General features: G+C 40.2%; 3 protein-coding genes across 9 annotated transcripts in view; 1 reads left to right on the forward strand and 2 right to left on the reverse strand.

Moving 5' to 3' along the window:
* Positions 1-572: 572 nt before the first annotated feature.
* LOC115396715 (C-C chemokine receptor type 2) lies at positions 573-3,312 on the reverse strand. The gene is made up of 4 exons (XM_030102707.1): positions 3,143-3,312; positions 2,429-2,559; positions 2,105-2,277; positions 573-1,471 (listed from the first exon to the last, which is right to left on the reverse strand). Exons 2-4 carry the CDS (start codon positions 2,553-2,555, stop codon positions 764-766), a joined length of 1,008 nt encoding a protein of 335 aa, XP_029958567.1. The 5' UTR covers positions 2,556-2,559; positions 3,143-3,312; the 3' UTR covers positions 573-763.
* Positions 3,313-3,558: 246 nt separating this feature from the next.
* On the reverse strand, positions 3,559-8,113 carry LOC115396768 (C-C chemokine receptor type 3-like). 2 transcript variants are annotated; one of them, XM_030102784.1, is made up of 4 exons: positions 7,899-8,113; positions 7,384-7,521; positions 5,826-5,981; positions 3,559-5,268 (listed from the first exon to the last, which is right to left on the reverse strand). In XM_030102784.1, exons 2-4 carry the CDS (start codon positions 7,388-7,390, stop codon positions 4,385-4,387), a joined length of 1,047 nt encoding a protein of 348 aa, XP_029958644.1. In that variant the 5' UTR covers positions 7,391-7,521; positions 7,899-8,113; the 3' UTR covers positions 3,559-4,384. The 2 variants fall into 2 exon arrangements, with proteins under 2 accessions (XP_029958644.1, XP_029958645.1); XM_030102785.1 differs by lacking the exon at positions 7,384-7,521.
* A 3,338-nt stretch (positions 8,114-11,451) lies between these two features.
* Positions 11,452-26,790, forward strand: part of cobl (cordon-bleu WH2 repeat protein) — a 51,276-nt gene continuing 35,937 nt past the window's right edge. For 4 of the 6 annotated variants that reach the window (XM_030102841.1, XM_030102845.1, XM_030102844.1 and 1 more), the window contains exons 1-3: positions 11,452-11,564; positions 11,787-11,921; positions 24,283-24,477. In XM_030102841.1, coding sequence (XP_029958701.1) covers positions 11,893-11,921; positions 24,283-24,477 — 224 coding nt within the window. In that variant the 5' untranslated portion in view covers positions 11,452-11,564; positions 11,787-11,892. Of the gene's footprint in view, positions 11,565-11,786; positions 11,922-14,418; positions 14,444-24,282; positions 24,478-26,790 lie in introns of those variants that run through there. The other 2 variants (XM_030102842.1, XM_030102843.1) reach the window with 2 other exon arrangements.

Genomic DNA, 26,790 nt, shown 5'->3' on the forward strand with positions numbered 1-26,790 from the left:
TTCACATTAATTTCAACCATAAGTATTACCTGGCCAACTGACTTTTATTTGAACATTCATCAATTTGTAACATTTTGCTGACTCTCACAAGAGGCCTTTCTGTGGCCTGTAAGGACTCCGAATGAACCAGGGATCACAGAGCATAACTACAATAAGTCCAATTAGCCTTCAAATGGAAAATATCACATCCAGTAATTTATTGCTTGTGATTGCAAGTCTTCATTTTTTCACACCATTTATTAATTTTATGAATATCTTTATTTGTGTCTTCCTCCTCCGTGCTGCACCTTCAGATGTAACGCTTCATGTTGAAGGATCTAAAATGACAAAAATGCTATATTACATAATAAAAAATTATATTCACATAAAGTTACATTTATTTTGATGTCATCACAGTAATCGGAACTGGAATTTCAAAACACCGAAAGCTTTTCTTGTCATTCAGATTAAAAAGAAGCAAGTTATTGAATTGTATTCAAAAACCTTAAACTATAGATGCACATATCATCAATACAGCAGTATTTACATTACTCCAAAAAGCTTTTTTCTTTATGTACTTTCAGAATTTGCCATAACCACTTTCTCTCATTTCTGCAAATTGTGTCAGTACCTTTTTTTTTTTTTTTGCTTGCGGAAGTATGAACCACACACACGCACACACACACACACACACACACACACACACAAAGTCCTTCATCCTTATAGTCTGTACATTAATAATACATACACATCTTTGCAAACGGGAGTACATAGTGACATGTTTTTAATAGTCTGATCGCACTGGTGTGTTGGAGGTCTCTCCCTCTGTGGTTTCTCTCACAGTGCTGGTGCTTTGATATCTGAAGCACAAGTATCTCCCCATCACACCACTCAACGACTTCCTGAACTTCTCCCCCACAAATGCGTAGATCACTGGATTAATGCAGCAGTGAGACAATGCAATGATTTCAGCGAAGCTCATGGCAGTGTTGATGGGTGCTGAAGCCGTACAAGTGTTCATGATATCAAACAGCTGCAAAGTTTGGATGAGCACAAGGACGTTGTAGGGGACCCAGCACACCACGAATACACACACAATGGCGAATATCAGTTTCATGGCTTTGTTCTTTTTCGAGTTCCTGGCCCTGGACAGCACCACGAGGATCTTCATATAGCAGAATATCATGACTGGGAGGCACAGAAAAAGTCCAGTTGTGTTCTCACTGAAGTTTTTCTGCATCTTCCAAACCTCCTCGCTCCCTGGTGGGTACTTGGGCTGGCACTGAAGCCCGCTGTCCTCCTCATCTCCCTCCAGGGAGGCAAATATCACAGGAGGAGTCGCCATGACGACAGAAACACCCCAGATAATGACGCTCGCCGTGATTCCATAGCGAAGTGTCCGGGTTCGCATGGCCGTCACGGCGTGGACGATGGCCAGGTAGCGGTCCAGACTCATCAGGGTCACGAACAGCGTCCCACTGTAGAAACCCAACTGTTCAGAGGAGCAGAGGGAGCAGCAGCGTGAGATGAAACAAGCTGAACTCGTTGGTTTATTTTATTTATTTATTTATTTCAACTCAGCTGATATTAGCTACGAAGCAGCTGTTACCACAGAAAACACACCTGGCCTTGTGGTATATCTACTTCCTGAGTTGAATTGCTTGAATTGCTCAAACCTAAACTCTTCATCGCCTTTGTTTGTCTTTGTTAGTTCCGACAGAGCAAACTGACTGGACAGGACACTCTTTGCACTAGGACGCTTCGCAGCTGTTTTGAATGCTGTCAGTGACACCGATAATTCTTCATCCTTGCCTAACAGCATAAAAAAGTACTAAAACATGTCCATGATGCAATGGCTTATTGTTTTGCTTAGCGACAATCACACTGTGGTTTACAGGCGGCTCTATCTGTGGTTGTGGAGACAAAACAATTGACCAAAAGTATGAATCATCATGTCAATATTAAGTAATTCCAACCAAAATCTGGTATTTCTGCAAAAAACAAGATCATAGCTCAGGTTGTGTTGTAACATTAAATTCAGCACAGCTGATACCAGATGCAGATGTGCTTTAATTCATCTCTCCAACAACAAGACGAGACAAACTAGTTCTATAAAAAGTCTCACCTGATAGATTCCTGTTATCAGTTTGCATGATGGAAGGTTCTTGGAGCCGTAGGCCCAGAAGGGCAGGGAAACAGCCAGTAAGAGATCAGACAGTGCCAGGTTGAGAAGACACACATCGGTCATGCTTTTCACCTTGATGTGCTGCAGCAGAACCCATAAAACCATGCTGTTGCCTGGAGGAAAAAACAGATTAGAGCCAAATACAGTAAAATTCCAAGACCCACTCAATAAATACAGTATGTTTTAAACTTAAGGTACCATTAAGATTTCATTTTTGAATTGGTGCATTACTAGAAATGTGGGCGCTTTTTTTTTTTCACTTACCCAATAGACCGAAACAAAACAGCACGTAGTGAAGAACCAGGATAACCGATCCATCAGGGAACTCTGGATCCAAATTGCAGAAATCATAATCATCTGCATACATGGATACATTTTCTGATGCGTTCATCTTGCTGTGTGAGAAAGAAAAAAAGATATCATACACAACAGTATTGAATGATTGAAAAAAATTATATATATATGTATATATATATGTATATATATATATATATATATGTATATATATATATATATATATATATATATATATATATATATATATATTTTTTTTTTTTTTTTTTTTTTTTTAAACCTAAATACTTTTTCTAAAACAGGAAGAAAATTCAGTAATTGTTGCTGCTGTGAAGGAAACACCAACACGTGAAACAACATTTCATGACTGTCTTTACTCCGATGTAACATCTCAGTGTTGCTTCTCATTCATATCAAACTTGTGATCATTTTCTAAGCAGGACCAATTTATGTTGTCTTAAAACCACATCTAGCTCATTTACCCTCCCCCCACTCTCACCCCACCACCACCAAAACACCCAGAACCACCTGCTTTGACACCCATGCCGACCCTCGCTTCCTGTGGCTGACATCGTTTATGCATCTGCTATCGCAACCATCAAGACTCCACTGGTGTGGGAGGTAAAAGACGTCTAGGAAATGGCAGTTAAATGTTTAAAAAGCCAAAAATGTGGCCATGCTTACCAGATCCCTTGCTCTCCTGAACTTGGTGTGCTCTTGTGTTCAACTCAGGCGTCGGTCTCATCCTGTCAGCTTACATTGCTCACTAATTGTGTCAAATCGTGCAGCAGAGCACATTTCTGGTAAGGGTGAACTCCGTGTTGGGTTGTTTCCTCTGTCTTCGGTTAAAACCTGCACAGAGGTGTCAATGTGGTTTTCTCAGAAATGTCCCTGAATGCACTGACGTAAGGCAAGAAAAGGCTATAGGAGAAAAGACATTCAAATGAGGACTTTTGCTCTTCTTTGATCTCATCTTCACACCATCTTTTGTGAACTTGGAAAAATCTGTTAAATACGGCTCAACGTCATCAAATGTCATCAACTACAACAATAATAATCCTCAAGCATTGGGTGGAAGGAAATACACATAAATGTAAAGCGATGTGCACATCAAAGGATTTCAAATCTCGTTCATATTTATTGAAGAATACAGAATAAAAACACGCAAGCAGTAGTACAGTACATTTGTTTAAATGTGATGGATATACAATGGTGACATGTTTACATGCTAGGATTTTTGTTTGTTTTTTTAGCTTTCACAAATTCTTTGCATTTGTTACAGCTAGCAGGCTCATCAAGGACGCGTCAGGAAGTTTCAAAGCTGGTGAAAGTTTGTGGTTTGTAGCAGCAACAAACAGATTCTGTAAAGAAAAAAAATAACAAGGAAGATTACAGCAGCAGTAGCTGCCGTTTTTTTTTCATCCAGTTTTATTATGTATAGAAAAAAACAACACTGAGACACAGAACTGAACAGCGGCTATTTGAACATTCATTCCTTGTCCTGAATGATCAACAAGTCGCCGTATGATTCACCACTAAATGCAAGTTTCATTCTGACTAGCAAAAAGCAATGCCATGAAAGCCATGTACTGCGAGCATGCATTGGTGAGATCATGCATTGTGAAGGCTGCAGAAGGCTGCAGAAATCATGCATTTTGAGAAGAGACAGGCTTCAGTCCAAAGAGGAAAACTTTTATTGATCCACTTCCTTGAGATCAAATTGGCATGTGTGCATGTAGTTTAACTCTTGAAAAAAAAAAAAAAACTCTAACTTTTTCAAGATTATACAGTCACAACTGACACAGTCCGATCTGGACCCCTCAAAATGGAAATATGAACATCGTCAAGGTAGGAACTGCTTTGATATCTCAGCAGATGGAAAGAGACTTTTCCAGTGATGTTCATAAAACGCATCTCGCCTACAGTCTACATGACGAAAGTGGAGGTGACGTCAGAAGATCTGGAAACAGAGCTTTTCCTGGACGAGCTGTCCAGCGATGTCCTGCTGGAGAACGGGATCCAGCTCATCAACATCTTCAGGGCTCGACTCATGAACTTCTGTCCCACGAAGGCATAGATGATGGGGTTCAGGCAGCAGTGGGTAAAAGCGATGGCTTCGGTTATTGTTATCGACAGCTGTACGTTCTCTCTCCAGGTGCAGTCGTCTGACAGGTCCAGGAACTTCAAGAAACGCGAAATGTTATATGGAGCCCAGAACACGACGAAGATGACCATGATGAAGATGATCAGCTTCACAGTGCGGTGCCTCTTTAAGTTCCTCAGGCTCATCAGTCTGAGGATGATCCTCGAGTAGCAGACAATCATCACCAACAGGGGAAGGATGAGGCCTAACACGTTTGTTGTCACCAGGTTAAAGTGTTTCCAGACCTTGTCGTCAATTGTGTCGCCGCACCAGGCGTCGCCTGACTTGTTTGTCGACACTTTTGTGAAGATCCAGGATGGCAGAGAGATGCACAGGCTCAGCACCCAAACCAACGCCACCACCATGATGCCGGCCTTCACTGTGTGGTGGCGCGCCGCTCTGTGAGCATGCACGATGAGCATGTAGCGGTCCAGAGTCATAACGACCATGAAGAAGATGCTGCTGAAGAAGCCGACTTGGTAGAAGCCAGAGATGAAGTGGCACATGAAGTTCCCAAAGGTCCACTGCTGCTTCACAACGAAACGAGCGTAGAAAGGCAGAGTGAGCACGAAGACAAGGTCAGACAGGGCCAGATTGCAGAGGCAGATGTCCGTCAGGCTTGTCTGTTTGCGGTACTTCACTGAGACACATACCACAAGCCCGTTACCTTGATAAAAAAAGAGAAAAATCAGAAGTCAAATACTTTAATACTGAATACTAAATACTTTTTTAAGACTAAATACTTTTAATACTGTTTCTTTTAATCCCACTCTTTTTTCAGACTGTATCAACCTATCTTCAACCGATATTTCCTTGAATAGGATGTTGTAAAACATGTTTTGTGGTTACTGCACCGCTCATTTCCTGTACATCTGCGTAAATTCAGTCATTTTGATAGTCAATGCATTGAATGATGCACATCCCACAAGTGTGAGTGTCAGTTCCGTGACTTTGAAACTTTACCAGTGTTGCTTGAAATGTCACGTCAAAAAGGTCCTCAAACAAATTAGTTTAGGTTCTGACAACCAACTTATTTTGCAATACTTAGGGCTTTCTGGAGCTGTTGGCCCAAGTATCTCTACTTTGTTCAACCCCGATCTCCACAAACTTCTATTTTTTCACATCCTATCATGGCCAAATTAGGGACAGTTGGATGGATGGATGGATGCAGGCGCCTGAGGTGCATCTGAATTACTTTCTTATATACAGTAAACACACACCTACCAATGAAACCCAGGATGAAAACCACACTGTAGAGTGTGGCCAGGAACACCTTGCTGAATTCCTTCATAGTGGTGTTGCTGCATGGGGAGAAGAAATCAACCCCGTCGAAGTAGGCTGAGTAGTCATACATGGTGGTGTTGGTGGTGCTAACCTCATCTGTAGACAGTGAAATTTAATTTAATTTTACAACAGAGCACATGAAACGAAGGACAATCCCCATATTCCCAAAGCACTGCCTCATTGTATGAAAAGTCGCATTAACCTGTGAATGAAATGTGATTGTACATCTTCAGAGCATCACACTGGACTCTGTCAGGGCGTTACTTTTCATTCATTCATAAGTGTTACTGACCTGAAAAGGGCGGATGTGGTTTAAGGCTGTGTCGAAGATGTTAAATGTTGGTTTTATAATTTGCTCCAATATAAAACAAAATCAAGATAAAAAATGAGCTATTGGTTTCCTCGAAGATGATAACCTCTTTAGGGGTGCTTGAGCCCAGAATCAAACCCAGGAGTGTAAACTACTACACCAGTGTGCAGCCCCAAGTTACCATCACTTATGCTGTCCACATGTGAGCAACCCTAAATTCTAAACATTTTTATTCTGTTATTTCATGCTACCTATTATCCAATGCATCATTTAAAAAAGTGCAAAACAAAAAAATATGTTAAACACTTTGTAACATTGTTAAAACAAAGCTTCGTTGTGTTTTCTGCACTCTGACCAACACATTGAAGGTGTCTTACCCCTAAATATATTGGAAAATATAATGCAATATACTAGGAAATGTATTCCCATATGTGAGATTTAATAGTTATATTTTCCAATGTATTGCTGTATATCGAAAGTGACAATTATTTATATATTTTGCAATATATTGCATAAATTTCACAATATATTTAACTGTATTTTGCAACACACTGCAATATATTTTCCTTTTTAAGGGTGCAGCTCTCCCGTGTCAGTGTATGATTTGATTCAAGACTCTCAGAATTAAAATTTAGATAATTGCGCCTCCTTCTGCTTGTCACTGGCAATTTGATTCTCTGCTTGGAAACCAGTCCTTCACATCAAACTTCTTTGAGAAAATAAATTCTAACTTACACTGCCATTACACTCCGTGTCACGTTACTTGTTCAAGTTCTACTTCTACTTCACTTTACAAGCTGTAAACAACTTGTTCAGTATTGGCTTAAGTTACAATATTTTCTCTTGTCAAAACAACCAGATGTCTTATCAAATTTTCACTGTTGAAGTCATACACACTTAAACTGTAATGTGAAGTCATCACAGTTTTAAAAACATTGTGATTTTACATTTGTTTCTCTCTCTCTCTGAAAGACCATGTTTGAATACCATTCACCAAATGTTTTCATATTTGGAAACATTATAAATCCAAAGTGAAATTCGAAATTACAGTTCATTTGCATTATTTTGTATTTTAATCCTAACAACTGTGTGGTAAGCTTGAAACATAATTCTACATGACACAAATCTAAGTCCAAAAATGATCCAACAAATATTCCGGAATGTAAGTTATAGCTGAAATATACACACCTGTCATGATTCTCAGAGATGATTTTTCTCCACTCACATAAAAGCAATATTGCTTGTGAAGCTTGGTTTTCAAATGTTCACAAATGATTAAATCCACAAAGGTACGAGATGAAATGAATGACTAAAGTCTGCAGCCCCCTAATAATAAAGGACAGAAAAAAAAAAAACCAGAAGTGCTCATTTCCTGGTAAAGATCTTTATCAGTTCACACTTGAAACTGACTTCTAGACAAACAAAGCCATGTTAGATGTTCAAAGTTGATTCTTTAGCTTCACTTACATATTTTAACCTGAATCATTTCAAGTGAAGGACTTCAGTCATAAAATTTTGTGCAGAATCATTTTAACTTTCTAAAAACACTGGCTTCCTTTTATAACCAGCCATTACTGAACTGAGAAATTATTCAGTTGTGTAATCAAAAGGTGTGGTACGCTCTTGCTTCTTTAAAATTGGTTCAAAGTTTGTTGTTTAGTTAGTGTAAATTACAGGTTTTACAGCAAAAAGTGCCAACTTACAGCTAGCATGCTCTTCTGGCTTAGAAACTGTGCAGATGTGTCTTCTTTGCTCTCTTTGCACTTTGCTTTTGCTCTTCTTTTCAGACTTTTTGTTTTGTTTTGTTTTCCTTTCTTTCTGTCTACAAGAGAGTTTTTTTTTTTTTTTTCAATTTTTGCTGACAGAAACATCCCTCATGAAACTGATAAAAGGAACAAAACTTGACTTCAAGATGTGCTATTTCTCCTCAGGATTTCAATAAACAGACTGGCGAAAGAATGTCATCCGGCAGCAAAGAGTGTGTGAAGATTGAGGAACATAAGATTGAATCGCTGTGTGAAATGTGAGGACTTTATCGACTCTTTAGCTGCTGTGCATGGAGCGAATGTGAATGAGCAGATATAGGTTGTATTGCATTGGGAATACATCTGATGCTGAACAACCCTCCGTGGACGTGTCAACAATGTTTCTTACTGGAACAGCATCAGAGGATGACCTAAGGCACCGACTCCAGCCGGATCTGGTCTGATGTTGTGTTTACACGAGCAAATCCAGTAAGAAAGCAACCAAGAGGCCTCCCACATTCACTCCTGTAATTCCTCTGCAAAACAGATATGATCCCCTGGCTCTGAATGAAATGTGTGATCACACAGACCGGACAGAACTCAGAGCTCACTGCACAACAGATCCATGATACAAAGACGAACAACTTCACTCAAACAGCCTCCAAAATCACAACTAAACCAAACAAACCAAAATTAAAAAGTTCCAGTTCAAGTGAAGAACTGCTGGACACTCTTGATTGGGGACTCCATCACCAGGCAAGTCAGAATGGGACTGAAAACTTAATTGACTGACACAGCACTGCAGGAGCTGACACTGATGTTACTCCCTGTTGTCTGCACAGCCCAGGCACTACAACATTGTCATTTATGCAGGTTCCTTCAAAAAAACTGCACATCAAGACTGGTTCTGAGGTCGTGAAAAAGCGATGGAGTGGCAATGAACCGCAAGTCTCAAAATGTTTTAATTTCAGGCCCTATTCCAACCCTGGTAATCCACTCTCTCACCTTTTAGCCCTGTGTGTCAGACTTCAACATTCTTCTCCAATGGGATAAAGTTCACTTTAGCCTGCTGTAGAACTGTCCCCTCATGGAGAAATGTATTACTTCCATGTTGGAAATATGGAGCGAGTGGGGTTCTCTGATAAGAGGAGGTCGTATTTGTGACTGATTTGGGATGCCAAATGCCAAAATGGAAAAAAGTACAAAGCACACTTTTCTCAACGCATGTTTATCAGCTTCATTCAAAATGTCCTTTCTATTTATTCTCCTGTTTTAATTCAATTCAATTCAGTTCAATTCAGTTGGTTTACTTTGTTTACTTAATTCACTTTATTTATAAAGTGTCAATTACAACATATGTTCGAGACACTTTTTAATTGCCTTTTGTCTATCAATTGTTCATTTACTTTTCTTAATATTTTGCTTTATTTCTATGACGTGAAGCACTTTGAATTTCCTTGTGTATGAATAGTGCTATATAAATAAACATTTTAAAGCCGACAAATGTTGCATTCTATCATTGTTATACTGACTATTCTTTAGGTTTTACAGCACTGTGTTCATTAACTGTTTTATTTTATTTATGATATATGACCTTCATTTTCATCTTCCTTTTTTTTCTATGCTGAAGGAGTTTAAATTCGAATAAGAATATGGGCATAAGGGTTCCACCTTTTGTTGAATATTGATGTAACAGGTAAAGTTTACAAATGTACCATTTGCAGCACATGTGCAGAGACAACCTAAAATTGTAGCTTCTACTTTACAAAAAAAGAGATTCTAGTTGTGTGTGTGTGTGTGTGTGTGTGTGTGTGTGTGTGTGTGTGTGTGTGTGTGTGTGTGTGTGTGTGTGTGTGTGCGCGCGCGCGCACGTGGATCAGGATCCATCTAGCCACTCAAATGTAAAAATGGAAAAAAAAAGCTACACTATTAATGTTAAATATTATTATGATCATAAATATGTTTTCTTTAAAAAAAAAATTTGTTCAGTTTGATAAAGGCCCTTTTTCAAATAAATAACACTGCCCTGACTGTAACTCTGCTGTAAAGTAATGTGGTCTTTTACTGCCCTCTTGTGGTAGAAAGCCACAAGTGGCGCGTGCATTTGGCACAAAGCATGCCGGGAGTAAACTTTTGAATTCTCACAATAGAATTTTAATTAGGCATTATTAGAAGCAGCCTGAACAAATCACGATCCAGTCTTTTTCATTGCTACTCTGAGAGTAAATATGAGCATACAAATTTGGAACAACACGTTTTTACAGTATTAGTCACAGGTGTCATCAAGTGCGTCATTTACGGATAATTAATGTAAAACAGACGCATGAAAACCATTTAAAAAGGGGTGAAAAGACGTTAATTGTCAAAGAACCAGGAAAATTTCATTTATTTTAAACCTTTATTTTATATGCATTTCATTTTTCAGAAAACCTCTTCTCGTGCTGCTTTAACTGGAATATAGCAGTCATCTGTGGATGAGTGTGTCTGTTATGAGGCCACTTGTTGTGCCGGCGCTCTCCAGCTGGTGAGGATGATTGACTGGAGATCTGCTGACGAAGACGCGCCGCGCGCGGCTGCTGCTGCGTCAAGTGCAACACGCGCACGTACAAAACGATCTGCATCTACTTCAAAATAAAAGCGTTTCAGGTCTATTGTGTGCTCCCATAACGTCAGCAGATATAGTATAATGCAGAGATGCAAGAGATAAAACCTGACTGTGGAAGGGGCAAGGGACGATGAAGAAAGCAGTTTAAATGATTTGTCCACAAGGTTCCAGAAATCTGACTGATGCTTGCAGGTCCAACAAAAGAAAGTGTCAAAGGAAGTCTTTTGGGCTTCTTGTTTGGTATGAGTGATAAGAAAATACAGTTGTGAAATACAGCGATCATCCACACACACGAAACAAAAACAAAAGCAACATAAAATTCAGTTGTGGTACTTGGTTATGGATATGGATATATTTGATAGATAAGTGAATAAGCAAAAATAAATAAATAATAAATATATATATATATATATATATATATATATATATATATATATATATATATATGTGTGTGTGTGTGTGTGTGTGTGTGTGTGTGTGTGTGTGTGTGTGTGTGTGTGTATAGAGATAAACAAACTCCATTTAAAGAATACAAACCAACAGAATAAAAAAGAATAAAAAAAGAAACACCTTAAACAGTGCTATATAGTAATTTGAAGCCAGACAATTTAGCTTTATTTGTTTATTTGTTTATAAGGAAGATAACAGACAAATTAACGGTGAATAAAATGAAGGAAAATGCCAAGAATGAAATCTGAAAAAAAGCGATTAAAGAAATTACATAAAGAAGACTTAAACATACAGTGCAATATGAGATAAAACTCTCTTACATAGTTAATAAATACAATTCTACCCAAAACATCGTCTATGAAATGGTAAACAAGCAGAACTGATTTTGATGCAGCGCTACCAAAATTTTATTTTGAAACAGCTTCCCGGAAGTTGTATTATAATAAACGTGAACTACACGGTCGTTGAAGGGAGAGTCAACCTGGATATACGAAGATTATATCAAGTGGATTTGACAAGTCGCCCAATGCAGTTGTTGGAAATGACATTTTAAATCTGCTCCCGCCGAAGTGAGTTTTACTTTAAAGTTGTATTCCGCTTCGCGTTGCGCTTGGTCGCGTTTCGGGTCACTGTGGTCATCTTTGCGCACTGTCACTTGTTGAGTCAAACGATTAAAACGAGAGAGGGGGAAAAAAAACTATTAGCGTTTTTATTTATTTATTTATTTATTTATTTATTTTAGGAACTGCTCCTGTGGTGAATGAGTTTGACTTATGAGTGCTCCCTCGCAGGTGGCAGGATAATGGATATCCACCGAGTTTAGGAGCGAGCGGCCGCGGATTTGGGGAGCCCCACCGAAAGCAACTAATCTGACCTGCTGGGATATTAATCACTGCAATGACCGAGTCCTCAAAACCGCCTTCAGGGTGAGTCTCAGAAAATATAGCGACAATCACCCCACATGAACTGCCGAAAAGCACTACTTTGTATTTGCTTCTGTGCATTTCTCAAAGACGTGATGTTATTTTTAAATGTGGCGTGAAGCTCTGCTATTAGACGTTTTCTTCACAGCAGTAATTATACTGATCAACAAGAAAATTCCTGAATTATAAGAGAAAACATCCCTCATTAGCCATCGAAATGGACAGGAAGGAGGAGCAGTACTAAAAGAGACTTCATGATCATTTATTTTTGAAAAGGCTCCAAATGATAATGTTTCAAAATAGGGTAACAATACTCTTTTAAATTGTCAATAGGAAAATGATTTTGTGTTGTATTTGGGTTACTCTCCTGCAGCCCTTTCCCTGCTCATTCAGAACAGTGAAGCATCAGTTTAAAAAAAAAAAAAAGCATGGGCAGCCTATAGAGAATCCTGACAACAGAGAGAGTATTCCAGCAGCGTGGTGCATTTACCACACACACAGGAAAACATTAGAGGTTTAGGGAGTCAAACAGTTCTGCAGCAGGTTGTTAGATGGGAAAAAACAACAAAGAGAACTGCTTTCCACGGTGTCCTCTGAAGCTTGTTGATTGGGTGGCACTGCTGTAGATGGATCTTTGAAGTTTCATCCACCTAATGAATGTTGCATGCTGCTTCAGGGCATAATTTACCGTCAACTGATTATTAATAATTCCATAAACCTCCTGCTATTGTCTGCTGTAAAAATGACAGCATAACAAAGCAATAGCCTTGACTTTGCCCCATCAATCTCACTTCTTTATTACATGGTAAGAAGGCTCGTGTGTGCAACGATCACCTGGTCGCCTCAACAAATGACAAACTGTCATCGGTGGATGAAATTCAAAAGGCCGTCATATGACGGTGTTAAAAGCAGTGTGCAAACAATGTGGGTGCAGGTTTTGTTTCGGGTAAATGGCCTTGCATGACTTCTCATACAAAGACCTAAAGTCAAGGATGCAAAGTGCAGCAAATGTACATTTAAGACTTGTTGGCGTGTGTTTTAAAAGTATTCCTTGTGAATAGACAAGAAAGGTGTAAAGTTTAAATTCGTCATGGCAATCCACAGTCATGTGGAAGCATCTGGACTTGTTACTTGTTAGCAATCACCCTCCACTGGTCAGGTTTTCTTCAGGAGGGAAAAAAACAAGCCCGACAAGATCGGGCAACAAATCCCAGTAACGCAGCAATAAGAAACAAAACAAAAACCTTTTCGTTTAGAGGCCAAACAAACCTTCAAAAAGCACAGTACGCTCATATTCTCCACTTCAGTATGGTATATGATATCTTCATGATTAACATGTTTGCCTTTGAAGGTGCTTATTGTGACCCGATTCCTAGAGAACCTGTACTTGTTGATCACAATATTTTCAAGTCCACAATAAAAAAGATTTGGAGTAACATGCATAAACCATTCAGGTGTTTCTGAATGAATGTTGCTGTGGGCGTGCTGTAATCACCCACCAGCAGATACACACTTCAACCTTAATGTTCTTTAGGGGCTGTTAGAAACACTGCTGATACAAATAAAGGTTGCATGTTTTTCTCCTCTGATCTTTAAAGTAAAGGTCCCTTTAACCAGATATCTTTAATTACAGTGATTCAGGCTCTCAAGGGCTCTTTGGCCAAATTACAAAGCAGACTGGCCACTGAGTCGGCTGGCAGCAGGAACCAAAACACCTTTTTATCCGGTCACTGTGTGACATTTCTCTCCATGTAAATTACCATGACAACTCCTTTTGTGTGGCGGTTGCTCTCCCTTGCCATCACACAGGGAGCCGCTCCTTTACTGCATAGCAGCGTCTAAATGAATCCAGACTCATAAAACCACATTAACTCACTTGAAAACAGCAGGATCCTTTTGAGAGATGTGGCGCACTTATTTACCTGCATGGATGTTGAAACTTGAGCAGTGGGTTCATGTGTGTGCTCACTAAGCTGGAGTATGTCCTCCAGGAGAGGTGAATAAAGTATCCTCAATAAATCTTTTTAAAGTTGACATCAAGTGCTTGATCCGGCTGATCAATTCCACCTGGAGAGCAAATAATTTGCTACAATACACTAAGGACAACATAACCAAAGTCCACGCTAAAACCTGATAACTGCTTTGAAGTAAATATTTATTCTTTATTTAAAGAATGCAGCCTGACTTCTGATTCAGTTTGCAGAATGCCAAGTGTAGTTCTAGTTCTTTCCCTGCAACACACGTGTGTGTGTGAGTGCGGTTAGAGGTTTGTGATTAATGTGGCTTTTTGCAGTTTGAGTATCCTCTCCCCACAGAAGCAATAAGGAAGCTGTAGACTCATTTAAATGAACTGCCTGGAATTTAAAGCAGAGCCACTTAATTGAATTCCCTAAATTCACTATATATTTTAAATGAGTTTTTTTCTTCTGATCTTCAGTGTTTTATTGTGCTGTTATTGGTTTCACAACACTTCTCTGTTTTTTCTGTTTGTCATATCCAGATGCAATCGACAACATCAGAGCCTTGTGAGTTTGCTTTCTCCACATGGTTTTAGTCCCCAGTCATGTTCATCCACCCACACCCTCAGATTTGTTCCCACTCATCATCAGATCTCCTCAGAGCATTTCCTATCTCCAGAGCTTGGTTCAAAGTGTCTAATAAAGTACAAAGAACAGAGAAACGGCAGAGGGTAACCACCTGTAACACACTGATCTGCCCCGCTGTCTGTGTCGCTGCTGGTGGGTTTAACATTTTGCGGTGGTGCAGTGGTTAGTCCGGTCACCTCAAAACAAAAAAAGCCTTTAATTTTTTTTTTTTAAGTTTGCGTGTTTTGTCTGTATCAGCATGGGTTTTCTCCAGACTTCTTTCACAGTCCGTGCTCTCTGACTTTTCCATTGTGTCAGTGGAGATATGCTCCATCTCTCTGACCCTGCTGATCATGCGTGGCCTCTTCAATTTGAAAACAAGACTTTGCAGATAACTGCAGCGAGGAATCGCAAAACTGTGTCCATGTTACTTCAGCACACACACCCAGAGATAATTACAAGCTGCCAAACCATCCTGCCTCTGTGTGTCTGTGTGTGTGTGTGTATGCTCATGAGCACTGTGTGCACAGACAGATTACAACTTGTTATTCGCTCTGGTGTAAGTGATCTTTAATTCAAATTTGTGAATACTGGACTTGAAATTTAGTGTTTAAATGCCATGATTGTCTCTTCATCTGAACAGTTTATTGAAGTACTTGAAAGTACTCTGAGATAATATTACCCCGTGCTGCTGCCTGTTTTCCCAGGTGGGTGCCGGAGGCAGACTGGACCTTTCCAGCCCACACACCCTTTCCAAAACCTTCTCCATTTAGAAGCTTAAGGTTCATGTGGTCCGCCACGAGATCAGCACTGCTGACTAAGGGAGTTCCCTCTTCTTTTTTTTTTTTTTTTTTTTTTTCCTCCCTCACAGCAGTGCTTGACTTTGTGTAGTTTTGGCAAAGCGGATCGTTTATGCTCTGGTCTCGGAGATATATTTAAAGTTATTTTTATGTCAGGTTAAACTTGACTCTTCTGAAAGCTGAGCTCGGCATGAGAGATTGTGTTTGAAGCTATGCGCTGTTGGCCGCGGTCCAGTTCGGCATCTGGTAATATCTCCCTTCATTTCACAGGCTGTCCTATTTTAAATAGAGAGGGTGTGGATGCGGTGGTTCAATACGCTTGTTCTGTAACTATAACAGTGTCAGCAAAGCACACAGTAACCTTTTTTATGGCAACGTCGTCACACAACACAAACTCACATAGATGTTAGCAATTCTTGTTCAGTAGTCAACATCATAAATAAAAGCTCGCATATTGTTACAGTTGCAGTGAAGTTGGCTGTGGTTGATATTTCAACTGGGAGTTATGATTATATTGACTCCATAGCTATGCTACAGAATATCAGAAACATGTACGATATCTAGTCTGGCTTTATTTATAGACTGTTGTGGTCTTCAGTTGCCACTGCATTATCCAGTCTGCCATTTGCCCCGCTGAACACATTTACCTCTTTGAACAAAGTCGGGTGTATTCGACGACGTCGTGGACGTACAGTACACCGTATCTGTTTGTTTTGCAGCTGCCAGGAGCAGCGCCGATTTATTTCTGGAAGCCTGCTGTCATATGTTAGTCACTGTGGTATGTGTGTTTGTCAGAGAGAAAGACAGACGGTCTGCATGTGTGTGTGAGTTCAGATGGGATTTTTTTTTTTTTTTTTTTTTTTACCTCCTCAACTCGACTGAAGTGCTTCAGTGGGATTGTCTGGGTAGAGCAGAGCTGCCAGAGTGCAAATGTTTTTGATGGCCCTCGGCACTTCAAACCCTTCACTGCTGTTCCTGGCTTTAATCCAGATAGAAAAACACAGTTACCACTTCTTAACACCAGGACTGTGACTTAGAAATGGGTCGTACAATGATATGATGGTTTGCTCTTTTCCGTCACAGTGAAAAAAATCCCTGGTACGAGTCCGAGCTAGCAAGGCCTGTCTGTCAGAAGTTTGCCTGCGCTTCCATTGTGTGCTTGACTTTTCTCCGTGTTCTGCAGTTTTCTCCCACAGTCCAGAAACACAGCTTATGAGGTTAATTGGTGGGTAAACTTGCCCTTAGGTGTGTGTGTGTGTGTGTGTGTGTGTGTGTGTGTGTGTGTGTGTGTGTGTGTGTGTGTGTGTGTGTGTGTGTGTGTGTGTGTGTGTGTGTGTGTGTGTGTGTGTGTGTGTGTGTCAGCAGGGAGCACACTATTCATGTTAACACTGCTGTGTGTTAAAGAGCTGCAATGATTACTCAAGGCTTTTTGAGTACTCAAGGAGTTACACTCGTGATTCAGAGTTTAAAAAGTTGGTGCTGTGGCCACGAGCATGGAGAGCGTCCACAAATGCAGAAATTCTCTAGTTTGAAACATTTGGTTGAACAAAAGACTTAAAATACAGTATTTTTAATTGAATGAAATTAGGGTTAGGGTTATAATCCAAAGAAGATATATTAATAGCTGTGAGGACACATTTGTGATATACTTCTGGCATACCTGCCCAAGTCAACAAATTGTCCAAATTGCCACTCATGACAATACAACTTTGCACAGCAGGTCTGTCAAAGAAGCTGCAGGAGAAAACAATAACAGAACAGCAGTTTAAGCTCCTGTTTACTGCACAATGTGAGCTGTGAGAAAAGCAGGTGTAGTCAATTTTACCCACTGAACCCACTGGACCACTGCAATGAGCAGCCATGAGGAAAAGTCAGTGAAGCAGAACTGGGCGGAGCACATTCTGGTGCTAAAGTCACTCAACACTGCCACCTAGTGTACAACAGAGACATGACTTATTTTATATCGTACCTCTCTAAAAAATGTTTCCTTACATAAAGACTATCAATAAATAGCTGCATGTTCAAATTTGGGCATTTAAGTATGAGGGACTTTGTGCATTTCCATCAATGGATACTGGGTCTGAATTTACCTTTGAATTTATATTATTTTTGTTAATCTACAAACTTATTCGTGGTTAAACGGTAGTGGTTTTGTAAAGGTTTGCAAACCTTCGGGGTTGGATCTGCAAAACATTCATGAATGGACGAGTGCCTGCCATTGGGATTTTGAAGGGAAAAAAAAGTTGTAGTTGTGTGCCAGTTGTTTGTCTTCCAAGCATTTCCGGCATTTCAAATCCACCCTCATACTGAAGCTCATCCCCCAGTCTCAATAAACCAGTTTACAGAGCAATAAAGCATCATCAAAAACCAGCCAAGTTAAAAATCCTCTATTTTTACAACCATTGAAACAAAGATGCTTCTTTTCCTGCGCTGATACGGTGTTACTGTTGCTGGACTTTGGTCTGCATGTTTTTCACCCCGACTGGATTTGAGGTGTTGTGCATATATATTAATTGCTTTTCTCCTGTACTCTGATTGGTGTAATACTCTTTGGACTTTAAACTGCGGTAGACATGCAGGCAACAATCTGGAACCTTTTTAGTTCCTTGAAGAGGAGTAATTTGAATGGAGTATATGTTATTAGAAATCCTGTTTTCCTTTGGAGACTGCTGTACATTATTCTTACTCCGGTATCTCAAACATACTGGTGTTTTTCTTCTAGTCTCCCGGGCAGGAGCTCTATCTAAATGAACAAGCTGCTTTGGGACTGGAAAACAGACTAATTATTATTTCCTGCTGTTCTGCTCCTACATTCCATCTCTCTTTCCTTTCTTCTCCTCTGTTGTGCTCCACCCATCTACCCTTTCCTATTCCAACTCTTCGTGTTCTCCATTTATTTGTGCCACCTGAGACTTGACAGACCATTAGCATGCCACCTTGTCTTTCTGCATTTTATTACATTTATGTACACAACTTTAAGTATTTAGATTCAGTCTCTGATATCAGTGGTTTTGTAACTTTTAATTGCATGGGTAACAGATTGACGCCATCACTTATTTCTGCCATAAACAAATTCACTGAGGAAAAAATAAAATGCAGCAATGAAAACGTTGCTTGATTTCCAGTATTTCCAGAACAACAGAAACACTTTTGTCTCTTATTTGTCTGAATGAGGTCTCTGGTTGGAGGACAGAGATGTTTTTTCCATCTGTGCAGACAGTGGGGTCAGTCTGTTTCCTGCTCCTATTTTTGGAGAATTATTGTTGTCCTGGAGCATGTTTTGAGCGTTACAGCAGACCTTTTGTGTGTCACTGGTCACAAGAGCACAAGATGATTACATGTGTCTCAATAGGGCATGATAACAAAGAGAAGGATAAGATAAGAGTGGACCGATGTTTATTGTCGGAACACTTCACTCCCTGAAGGTGTGAAATGTCCTGTCAGTTTAATTGGTCACACAGTGACCGACTTGAAGTCACTACAGTTCATACTGGGTGGGAAGCTTCCAAGTAACTGTTAAGATGTGCAGCAACATAATTACTCCCCACGAGTAACAATTCAATTAGCACTTGTTTTGTGCCTTTTTTTTTCATCTATCTCCCCCGGGTCATTCTGTTATTATGGCTCATCTTGAGACAACGTACAACTCTACATGAATTTTTTTAAGAGAGCAGTTTAAAAAAAAAAAAAAAAGTTGACAAGTCATTGAATGAGTTTCGCTGTGCTAGGACACATTATTGCTCACATTAAATACAGTTTTTATGTGAGTTTTATGTGAGTGGTGTGAAATTCCTGTATTTCCCTATAAGGAACAGTTTAAAAAGAAAGAAGAGGACATGATTTTCATAAGTTACTGTCTCATTTTTCCTTTTATGTGGTCAAGTCACAGGTTTTTCTGTCGCGTTGTGCCGTTGGGACGGTAGCAGAGGCAGCGGTCAGGCTGTGGATATCGGTCGGTTAACTTGGCGTTACAGTGAGGTGGGGCTCTTCAAGCACATGGCTAGTAATCTGAGCATCAAGGCAGATGCTGAATTAGGAGGTTGTGCGCCTGGCAACAGCAAACAAATGCTTTCCTTGGAGTCATGTGTCTCCAAATGCACGCTTCTAAATCAGAAAACCGTCCGGCCTCTCCTTCCTCTTTCATTTGCCTTCTGTCCCCGTTCATCTCCGTTTCACTGGGCCACTCCTTTGAGCGAACGCTTCCAAAATCCACAGCTGCCTCTAAACCGCGACTCTGCTCTCTTCCGCAGTCAAGTGGAGTAAATTTATGTTGCCATGGGGACGCCATGACACCCAGAGGGCATGCTGGCGAGGTAGTGAGATGGTGAACGTGTGAAACGGGGGGTGTGAGCATCCGGGATGGTGTCATTCACAGTGTCCAGCGCACAATAGGAGGCGAAAACTCAAGCGTGGCTCTGACAGGTGTGGCTTCATACTTGCATGTCAGTGTGTGTTGTGCTGTGAACGTGGATGAAATCACACTTTGACCTTGTTCATATTTGAACTTTATTGCTGATCAAAGTGTCCTTGAAACCATTGAGAGGAATAAACCGACTGTATTGTGTTTATGGCTGTTTGAAGTCTTTGTTGTTTCACTTGTGTATTTCATGGTAAATCTTTTAAATGGTCACGGTGCACTTTGAGTGGAGAAGTAGGTCACGAGGGGTTATGTTCTGTAAATACTTCATTTTATTTGATGTTTATATTCCCAGAAAACCCAGTGGGTGTGATAATGACTGTAGGTCAGACGGTGTTTTTAGTCTGTTAATCGGCTCCGTTCCCGGTTGGTGGTCTTCATGCCATTGTTTCAGTGATCCGATTGTACACCACAGAGCTGCTGTCAGGCTGTCTACGCTTGAGACTATTTCTAACAGACTTACTCAGACCCTGAGTGTTACAGACTTGATAAGCTGCGTTAACTCCCTTAAACAGCACTTTGATGTTTGGAGTAGTCAAATCAACTCATTTTACACCGGTCCTGCTGGCACATTTCTAACTTTGGCATCTTTAGTTATTTAGCAAGTTTTTACAGTTTTCTCTACCTTTGTATTTTAACTATTTTTTTTCAACTAGCACACAAAGAAGGAAAAAAAACCAAACCATGTAGAATTTTGAAGTATAATGATATAGAACCTTGAATAGACATTGCTGACAAGACCGCACTTCTGTTTGTGAATGGAATTAAATTTTTTTTTTTGGTGGAGGTGGTGCTGACAGAGCACAATTAAAAGCATAAACCAGTATATTCCATTATTATTATAAGACCTCAGAGAGCAGGAACAATTTATGCTGTGTTTCCATGGCTGGGATAAATACAGTCTAAGACAGTTACTTCCTTCCATGAGCAGGAAAAAAAAAAAAAGAAAGAAGGTAGTCTCCAGTATGTCTGAGCAGCATTAAACAGTCTCACTTTTGAACAAACAGCGGTAATCTGACTGACGTGCACGGAGCTACATTCTTCACCAGCGTGCAAACTGTAATTTGAAGGGCTTTTTGCTGACATCCTGAAACTACCTCGCATGTGCTGCCTCTCTGTGAGACAGCTTTCAATTTGCAGAATAGATTTTGTCTTCCACTTAGTTTGGATTTGTTTTGCAAGTGTACAGAGGGAGAATGAAGGAGAATGAAGCGTGCAGTTCCTGATGAGCAGTGAGCTCGGTTGTATTTAGGTCATGCAGGAGGCTGCCTGTCCCACGATGGGACTCAAGACTAATCTGTTTAAGAGGCCAGCGCGCAGACAGCAAACTGTAATGAGGGGTGAGCTGTGTGTTGGCCTCAGCAGGTGCTGCTGCTGCTCCGATACAATGCTGTAGGTGAGGGTTCATTAGTTGAAAAACCATAATCCTAGAATATTTCAACTTGATTTTATCATTTTAATAATATTGATGTTGTTGCTTTACATGTACAGTAATTTCGTTCTAATACCGTGTGGCTGAATGAAATTATTTATAGTTTTCCGATCTACTTTTTTCTTTTCATCACGATTGTTCAAAAATTAGAAGGAAAAAAAAATTATGCTGTACGGACGCATAAATCTGACCTCTAGAGTTTCCCTCCAGGGAAAATAATCCCAGCACAAAGGGCATAAGCCTTCAGAAATTAGTTGGATAATATCAAAAAGTTTCACTAAACGTTACTATACAACAACATGAATATTAGCAATTACACACATTTAATAACATGGTACATTTGGCTGACCTTCATCTTGTGTTTAATATTAATTAGGTCTGCACGATATCTCACAAGTTTCTTTATGGCAAAATGCACACAGCGTGCACAATATGTGTATCGCCCGAAAATTACTCAGGTGTGATACATTTTGCTGTGCTATGCACATTGAAAATGGCAGAGTTTTAAATATGAAAGCATATTCCAAATAATTGTGATGAATTCACTAGATTTGTACATTTAACTTCCTACTGGTCACAAGGAAGAAAACCCTCAAGACACAACTACATTACCATTATTGATGTAAGTGTTTGTATTGATCTCAGATCTCATCTTTGCTTGACAGCATCACCACGTATCACATGTTTACCTGATATCATGCAGCCCTAACATTCAGTCTGAATCTAAATGTGTCCACTCTAAATGTTAAATTAAATACAGTCATATCGGTGTGTTTATACAGTCAAAGCAGATGGTTGATTATTTTATGCCGCTCAGTGCATTTGTTATTGTGGGTAAATAAAGTTTGATTTGTTTCCTGTTTTAGATTTATTGACTGTAATTTCAGTCATGTGTGATGAATTTATGAACACGTTGACAGACGTATGGATACTTGTCTCGTGTTTCACGTGAGACATGATCAACACAAACTGTCCGAGCTCCTCGTGGGGAGTTCGGGTAAAGATTTCAAATTACATTCATTATACACTGTGAGTTTCCTGTTAATTGTTTTGTAGCTTATTTGTGCTCAGGTATTCTTGTGGATGATGATTTCAGAACAAGATCAATCCCTTTAGATTACGTTTTTTTTTTTTTTGAGTAAAACTGAAATCTCAGCTCATCTGGGAAAGTTATTGAGATAGTCAAGAGAATTTTATTCACCATAGCAAGTGTTGAAATAAAAATGCATTTGAGAAAGAGTTAAAAAAAAAAAAAGACTTCATGCCATTTAGTCAAGTGAAAGCATCTGAGTGGTTCTGAAAGGTGTGTGTGTGTGTATGTGTGTGTGTGTCAGGGAGAGAGAGAGCCCATTTGTAACTCAGTCCCTGTAACAGCTCAGCACTTACCGCCCCCCTGTGCCGGAGCAGGGTTTCCTGCTTTTCCTTCCCTGCTTCTCCTTCACTCTCTCTCCCTCTCTCTCTGTTTACACTCTTTCTAACTCTGTGGGAGACAAGGCTTGTCCTAAAGGAGTCTTTGTGCCCGTCAGAGGGAGAGAGAAAAGAGAGCGAGAGTGAAATGTTAACGGTGAGACGAACGCCGAGCGAGAGAGAAAACGAGGATACTGGCTGACTGTGTGGATCCTGGCCGGCGCCCGTTCCCACAGCTCCACAGAGCCCCGTTCTGTTAACCTTCAACCACTCCGACCTACCACAGAAAGTCAAGACGTCTTTCAGCTGAATAACGGATGCATTTTAGCCGATGATGTGATCTGACCCTGAATCAGCACTGATTAAAGTTTGTCATTCTCAGGATGCCTCCATAGAAAGCCGCCCTGAGAGTTATGCAATGACAAGTCAATGACTCCTTGACTGAGAGTTAGCTGATATCCAGCTTAGCTGTTAATGGTTAACTTCGGCCAGGTTAGAGTCCGCCGGCCGTGCCGTGTTCGTACGCTTTCTGTCATCACAGTGCTCTTCTTGCCTCTCCAGTGAGCAGGAGCACCTGGAGAAATACTGGATTACACATTGCTGGATCGCACTATTCTATACGCGCAGGCTTTCTCAGAGTGTGGCAAATCCTTGGAACAGGATTTAAACACCATCTGACAGATAATACTTTTGGAAGGAGTTGCTTTTGACGTGAGTGTGATGCTTTTCTCTCGTTGGCTTAAGGCTGATGTTTGCCCGAGGGAGCGTGTGCTGAAATGTGTGCTGTCAAACAGAGTGGATATTCATCAGTGTTGAGAAGAAGAAAACTTCTGATATTTGGTTAATCGGCGGGCTTTGTCAGGCTGAGTACACTTCCTGCGCAGGCGAGGTCAAACGTATACATTGTGGCATCTTGTCAACAGTCACATGAGGAGAAGCGTGCGTTCGCATTATTACATTAATATCATTTAACTGAATTATTGTTGACAATAATGGTCTCTGTGCCTTAAAATTACTTAAAAATTCCTAAAATTGTGAAAGATATTTGTATTTAGTTACTGTGAATGTTAAACATTACTGCATCAGCACACTCTTTAATAAACTTCTCTACTTTTTCATGTTTTTATGTGAATTTGCTCTTCAAGCTGGACTGTTATTTATTTATTTATTTATTTATTTATTTTTAGTGGGCATTGATGGGTGTTGAGACATTGGATTTTTATAGAGGGATGAATTGAAGTGCTTAGGCGTGGTTTCAGAGGGCGTTGTTGGGACACACTTAATTATGGTACAGAGGAATCTCAGCAACAGACCAGATAAACATCTGATAAAGGGTTTCATCATCTCAGCATATCTTTAGGATGTTATGTCACCTAAATGAAGAGACAAGATGTGTCACTGGCAGAAACAGGCAGACAGAAGCTGTTGGCGTTCAGGCTGCTCCTCAGGTCGAAGTCATTATTCTGTTGTGTAACCGAACTCTTGAAATAAAAACAGAAATTATTCAGATTAAATAATGAAATTATCTAATTTAATTTGCTTGCAAGAAGTTGAGAACTTTCATCAGATGAAAAATATTTTTATTGCAACACTCCAGTGAGACGCCATCGATCCATGATCGCTTCTTATAGAAAACCAAGTCTGAGAATGTGTACGATCAAGGAAACAGGCGGCAGATAAAATTCTTATATTGATCCTTTTCGTGTGCGTTTCTCTTTTCCAGGAGGAGAATGAAGGCGCACGCCCCTCCTCCCCCGCGGATTCCTCAACCCGCTCCTCGCCAGATCTTCAGAAACCCTGCACCCGACAGTGGAGGGACGTCGGGCATGGACGCTAAGGAGAACATCCTGAAGCCCACCGTGGAGTTCAAGCTCACGCTGCCACAGGGACACCAGACGTCTGTGATTGAGGATGGAAGGTAAGGTATTTCATGTATTGTTTATGTACTTATAAACACGGTGGTGTGTCTACAGCTTATGAAGCCATGCAACGTCCATACAGCTGTGTGTGTGCTTGGCAGAGCAGCATCTTTCTTGGAGACCTGTTTGTTGCTCCTGGCTCTGTTTTGGTTGCTGCGCCAGTGGGGCCTCGTGGATTTGGTCTCAGTCCCACTTTCAGCACAAGCTTTTGTCACACAGTGTGTCTCTAATGAGGGTCTCTCCTTTGACTCGGAAAACTTGGGATGGCTCAGTGACAGAACACAAGACGCTCTTTAGATGACCGTGAACACATTTCATGTGAACCACTGCCTCGGTCATGCTTCTCTCAAGTTTTCTGAAGAATACATTTTAAAATCTAGAAGGTAGAATTTACCTTTACCTAATTCTTTGAGGTGACAGTATTTTTTACTCACTTATCTTGTCGCTGCTTTGGAAGATCACCAGACATTGATCTGGTGGTTATATGTGTGCCAGTTGACCACATCAGACTGCAGTGTCATAAATGCACCACAGCATCATGAACTGCTGATACTAAATGTTCACTATCTGCTAATGAGTCTCTGATGTGAATTACACAGGCAGAACTTTATAATGAGTTGCAGTTCCAGCAAGCATGAAGGTGTAACACATCATCTTTCAATATTATGAAACCAGTTGACACCTTTAACCTCTTAACCTGCACCTCAACACAACCTGCATTTCTTAAACTGGATAATGTTTTCACTCACCTGTGCTCTCCCTTTATGCTGCTGATTCATAAATGTTTTGATGAAACTTCTAAAGAAATGTGTGCCTGCCCTGCACATTCTTAAATATTAATGTTTGAAGAGCAGGATTCTTTAAAAGCAAGAGGAAACCATTAGCCAGGGGGAAACCCTTTGTCGGCGTGATCTCTCCTCCTAGCATCTGGGAAGACATTGTTTTGAAAAGGAAAATGTAGCGCATAAAACTCATTTTATTAAACCACACATTATTCTGAAAAGAAACTTGCAGGAGACTAGCCAGGGTTTTTGTACCTTTTGAATTGTATCACCTGTTAACATGAACTTATCCTCCCAGGGTGATCAATATTCCTGTAAAACATAACTTTTATAGCACAGAAAATCCCGAATTAATCAAACCAAAACTACCGAAACAGCAAATGTCATGAAAGCAAGCTATGCAGGTTTCCTGCGTCAAACACCCTGAACATATAAACACACCTCAGGAGAACAGTGTATTCAGGCATATTGGGTTGGTTTGCTTTACTCTGAGGTGTTGAGTCAGAATCTTAATCAAGCGCCACAGCTACAAAGGTTTGTTTGACAAACCTGTCGCACAGTCCATCAGCAGACCACAAACACACACCAGCTCCACATGACTTATTGAAAAGTACTTAATAGTCCTAAATGATTCATTTGTTTGTGAACTTGTGAAATAAATGTGTTGGAATTCTCTGATCCACTTGTCTGTGGTTTTCCAGTTCTTTATACCTCTGTGCTTCCTGCTCTCCCAGCCTCTGGCACTTTCTAATGCCACCACCAGTGAAAGTGAGCGTAGCTAAGATCCCTGCTCTGAGGTCAAACTGCTAAAAGCATGGCTGGGCGATCTTTCTCTGTGTAAAGAATCCTCTGACCAACACACTGCAATATTTTTCAATGTGTTCATTTTATGTAATTGTAAAAAGCTCTGCGTGCATTGCAGCAGCAAAAAATACCCTAAAGCAGTCAGAGAGATGCTTTTTCCTTTTTCCTTCTTGGGAAAATAAATCATCATGGTCTTAATCTCATCATTCCTTTATTAAAATGCACAATTGTTTCAATTTTTTTATTTTAATTAAAATGAAAACAGATTATGATTCTGAAATATGCTTTAGTGCTCATCTTAAAACCCCCGCATCACAGAACTTAGAATAAACGCGCCCAGGACCTGCAGATTTCAGCTGCAGCCTGTGTTCATGTGTTAGTGATGGTCAATGGTGCTCTTTGTGGTGGTATCGCTCTCAGTGCTGTCATTGGATCTGGCCGTTCCCAGAAAACATTGGAGAGTGTCTCTTGGTCTCTTTATCTGAGGATTGACAGGTAGTACTATAGACCTCGTCATCGGCCCCCCCCCCTCCCCAAAACAGACGCACAAAGCAGTGGACATAAGTAGATAGCAAAGGCATTATTCCTCTTATCCACTGGTTTTTGTTGCTGCCAATTTAGAGATTTTGTGTTGCTGCACCTCCCAGATTAAATCTACAGGATTAGACCAGACGCTTCTGTGTTTATATGCTGCCATGTGAGGCTTTCGTGGGAACAATCATAATA

Source organism: Salarias fasciatus, chromosome 11, assembly GCF_902148845.1.
Source record: "Salarias fasciatus chromosome 11, fSalaFa1.1, whole genome shotgun sequence".
Taxonomy (NCBI): Eukaryota; Metazoa; Chordata; class Actinopteri; order Blenniiformes; family Blenniidae; genus Salarias; species Salarias fasciatus.

Coding starts and splice junctions, on each gene's coding strand:
- LOC115396768 (XM_030102784.1), bottom strand. Junction 5,269..5,825: donor TTTCATCCTGGGTTTCATTG/GTAGGTGTGTGT, acceptor TTTTTTATCAAG/GTAACGGGCTTGTGGTATGT.
- LOC115396715 (XM_030102707.1), bottom strand. CDS start 2,555: ATGAACGCATCAGAAAATGTATCCATGTATGCAGATGATTATGATTTC. Junction 2,278..2,428: donor GTTTTGTTTCGGTCTATTGG/GTAAGTGAAAAA, acceptor TTTTTCCTCCAG/GCAACAGCATGGTTTTATGG. Junction 1,472..2,104: donor TGATAACAGGAATCTATCAG/GTGAGACTTTTT, acceptor TCCTCTGAACAG/TTGGGTTTCTACAGTGGGAC.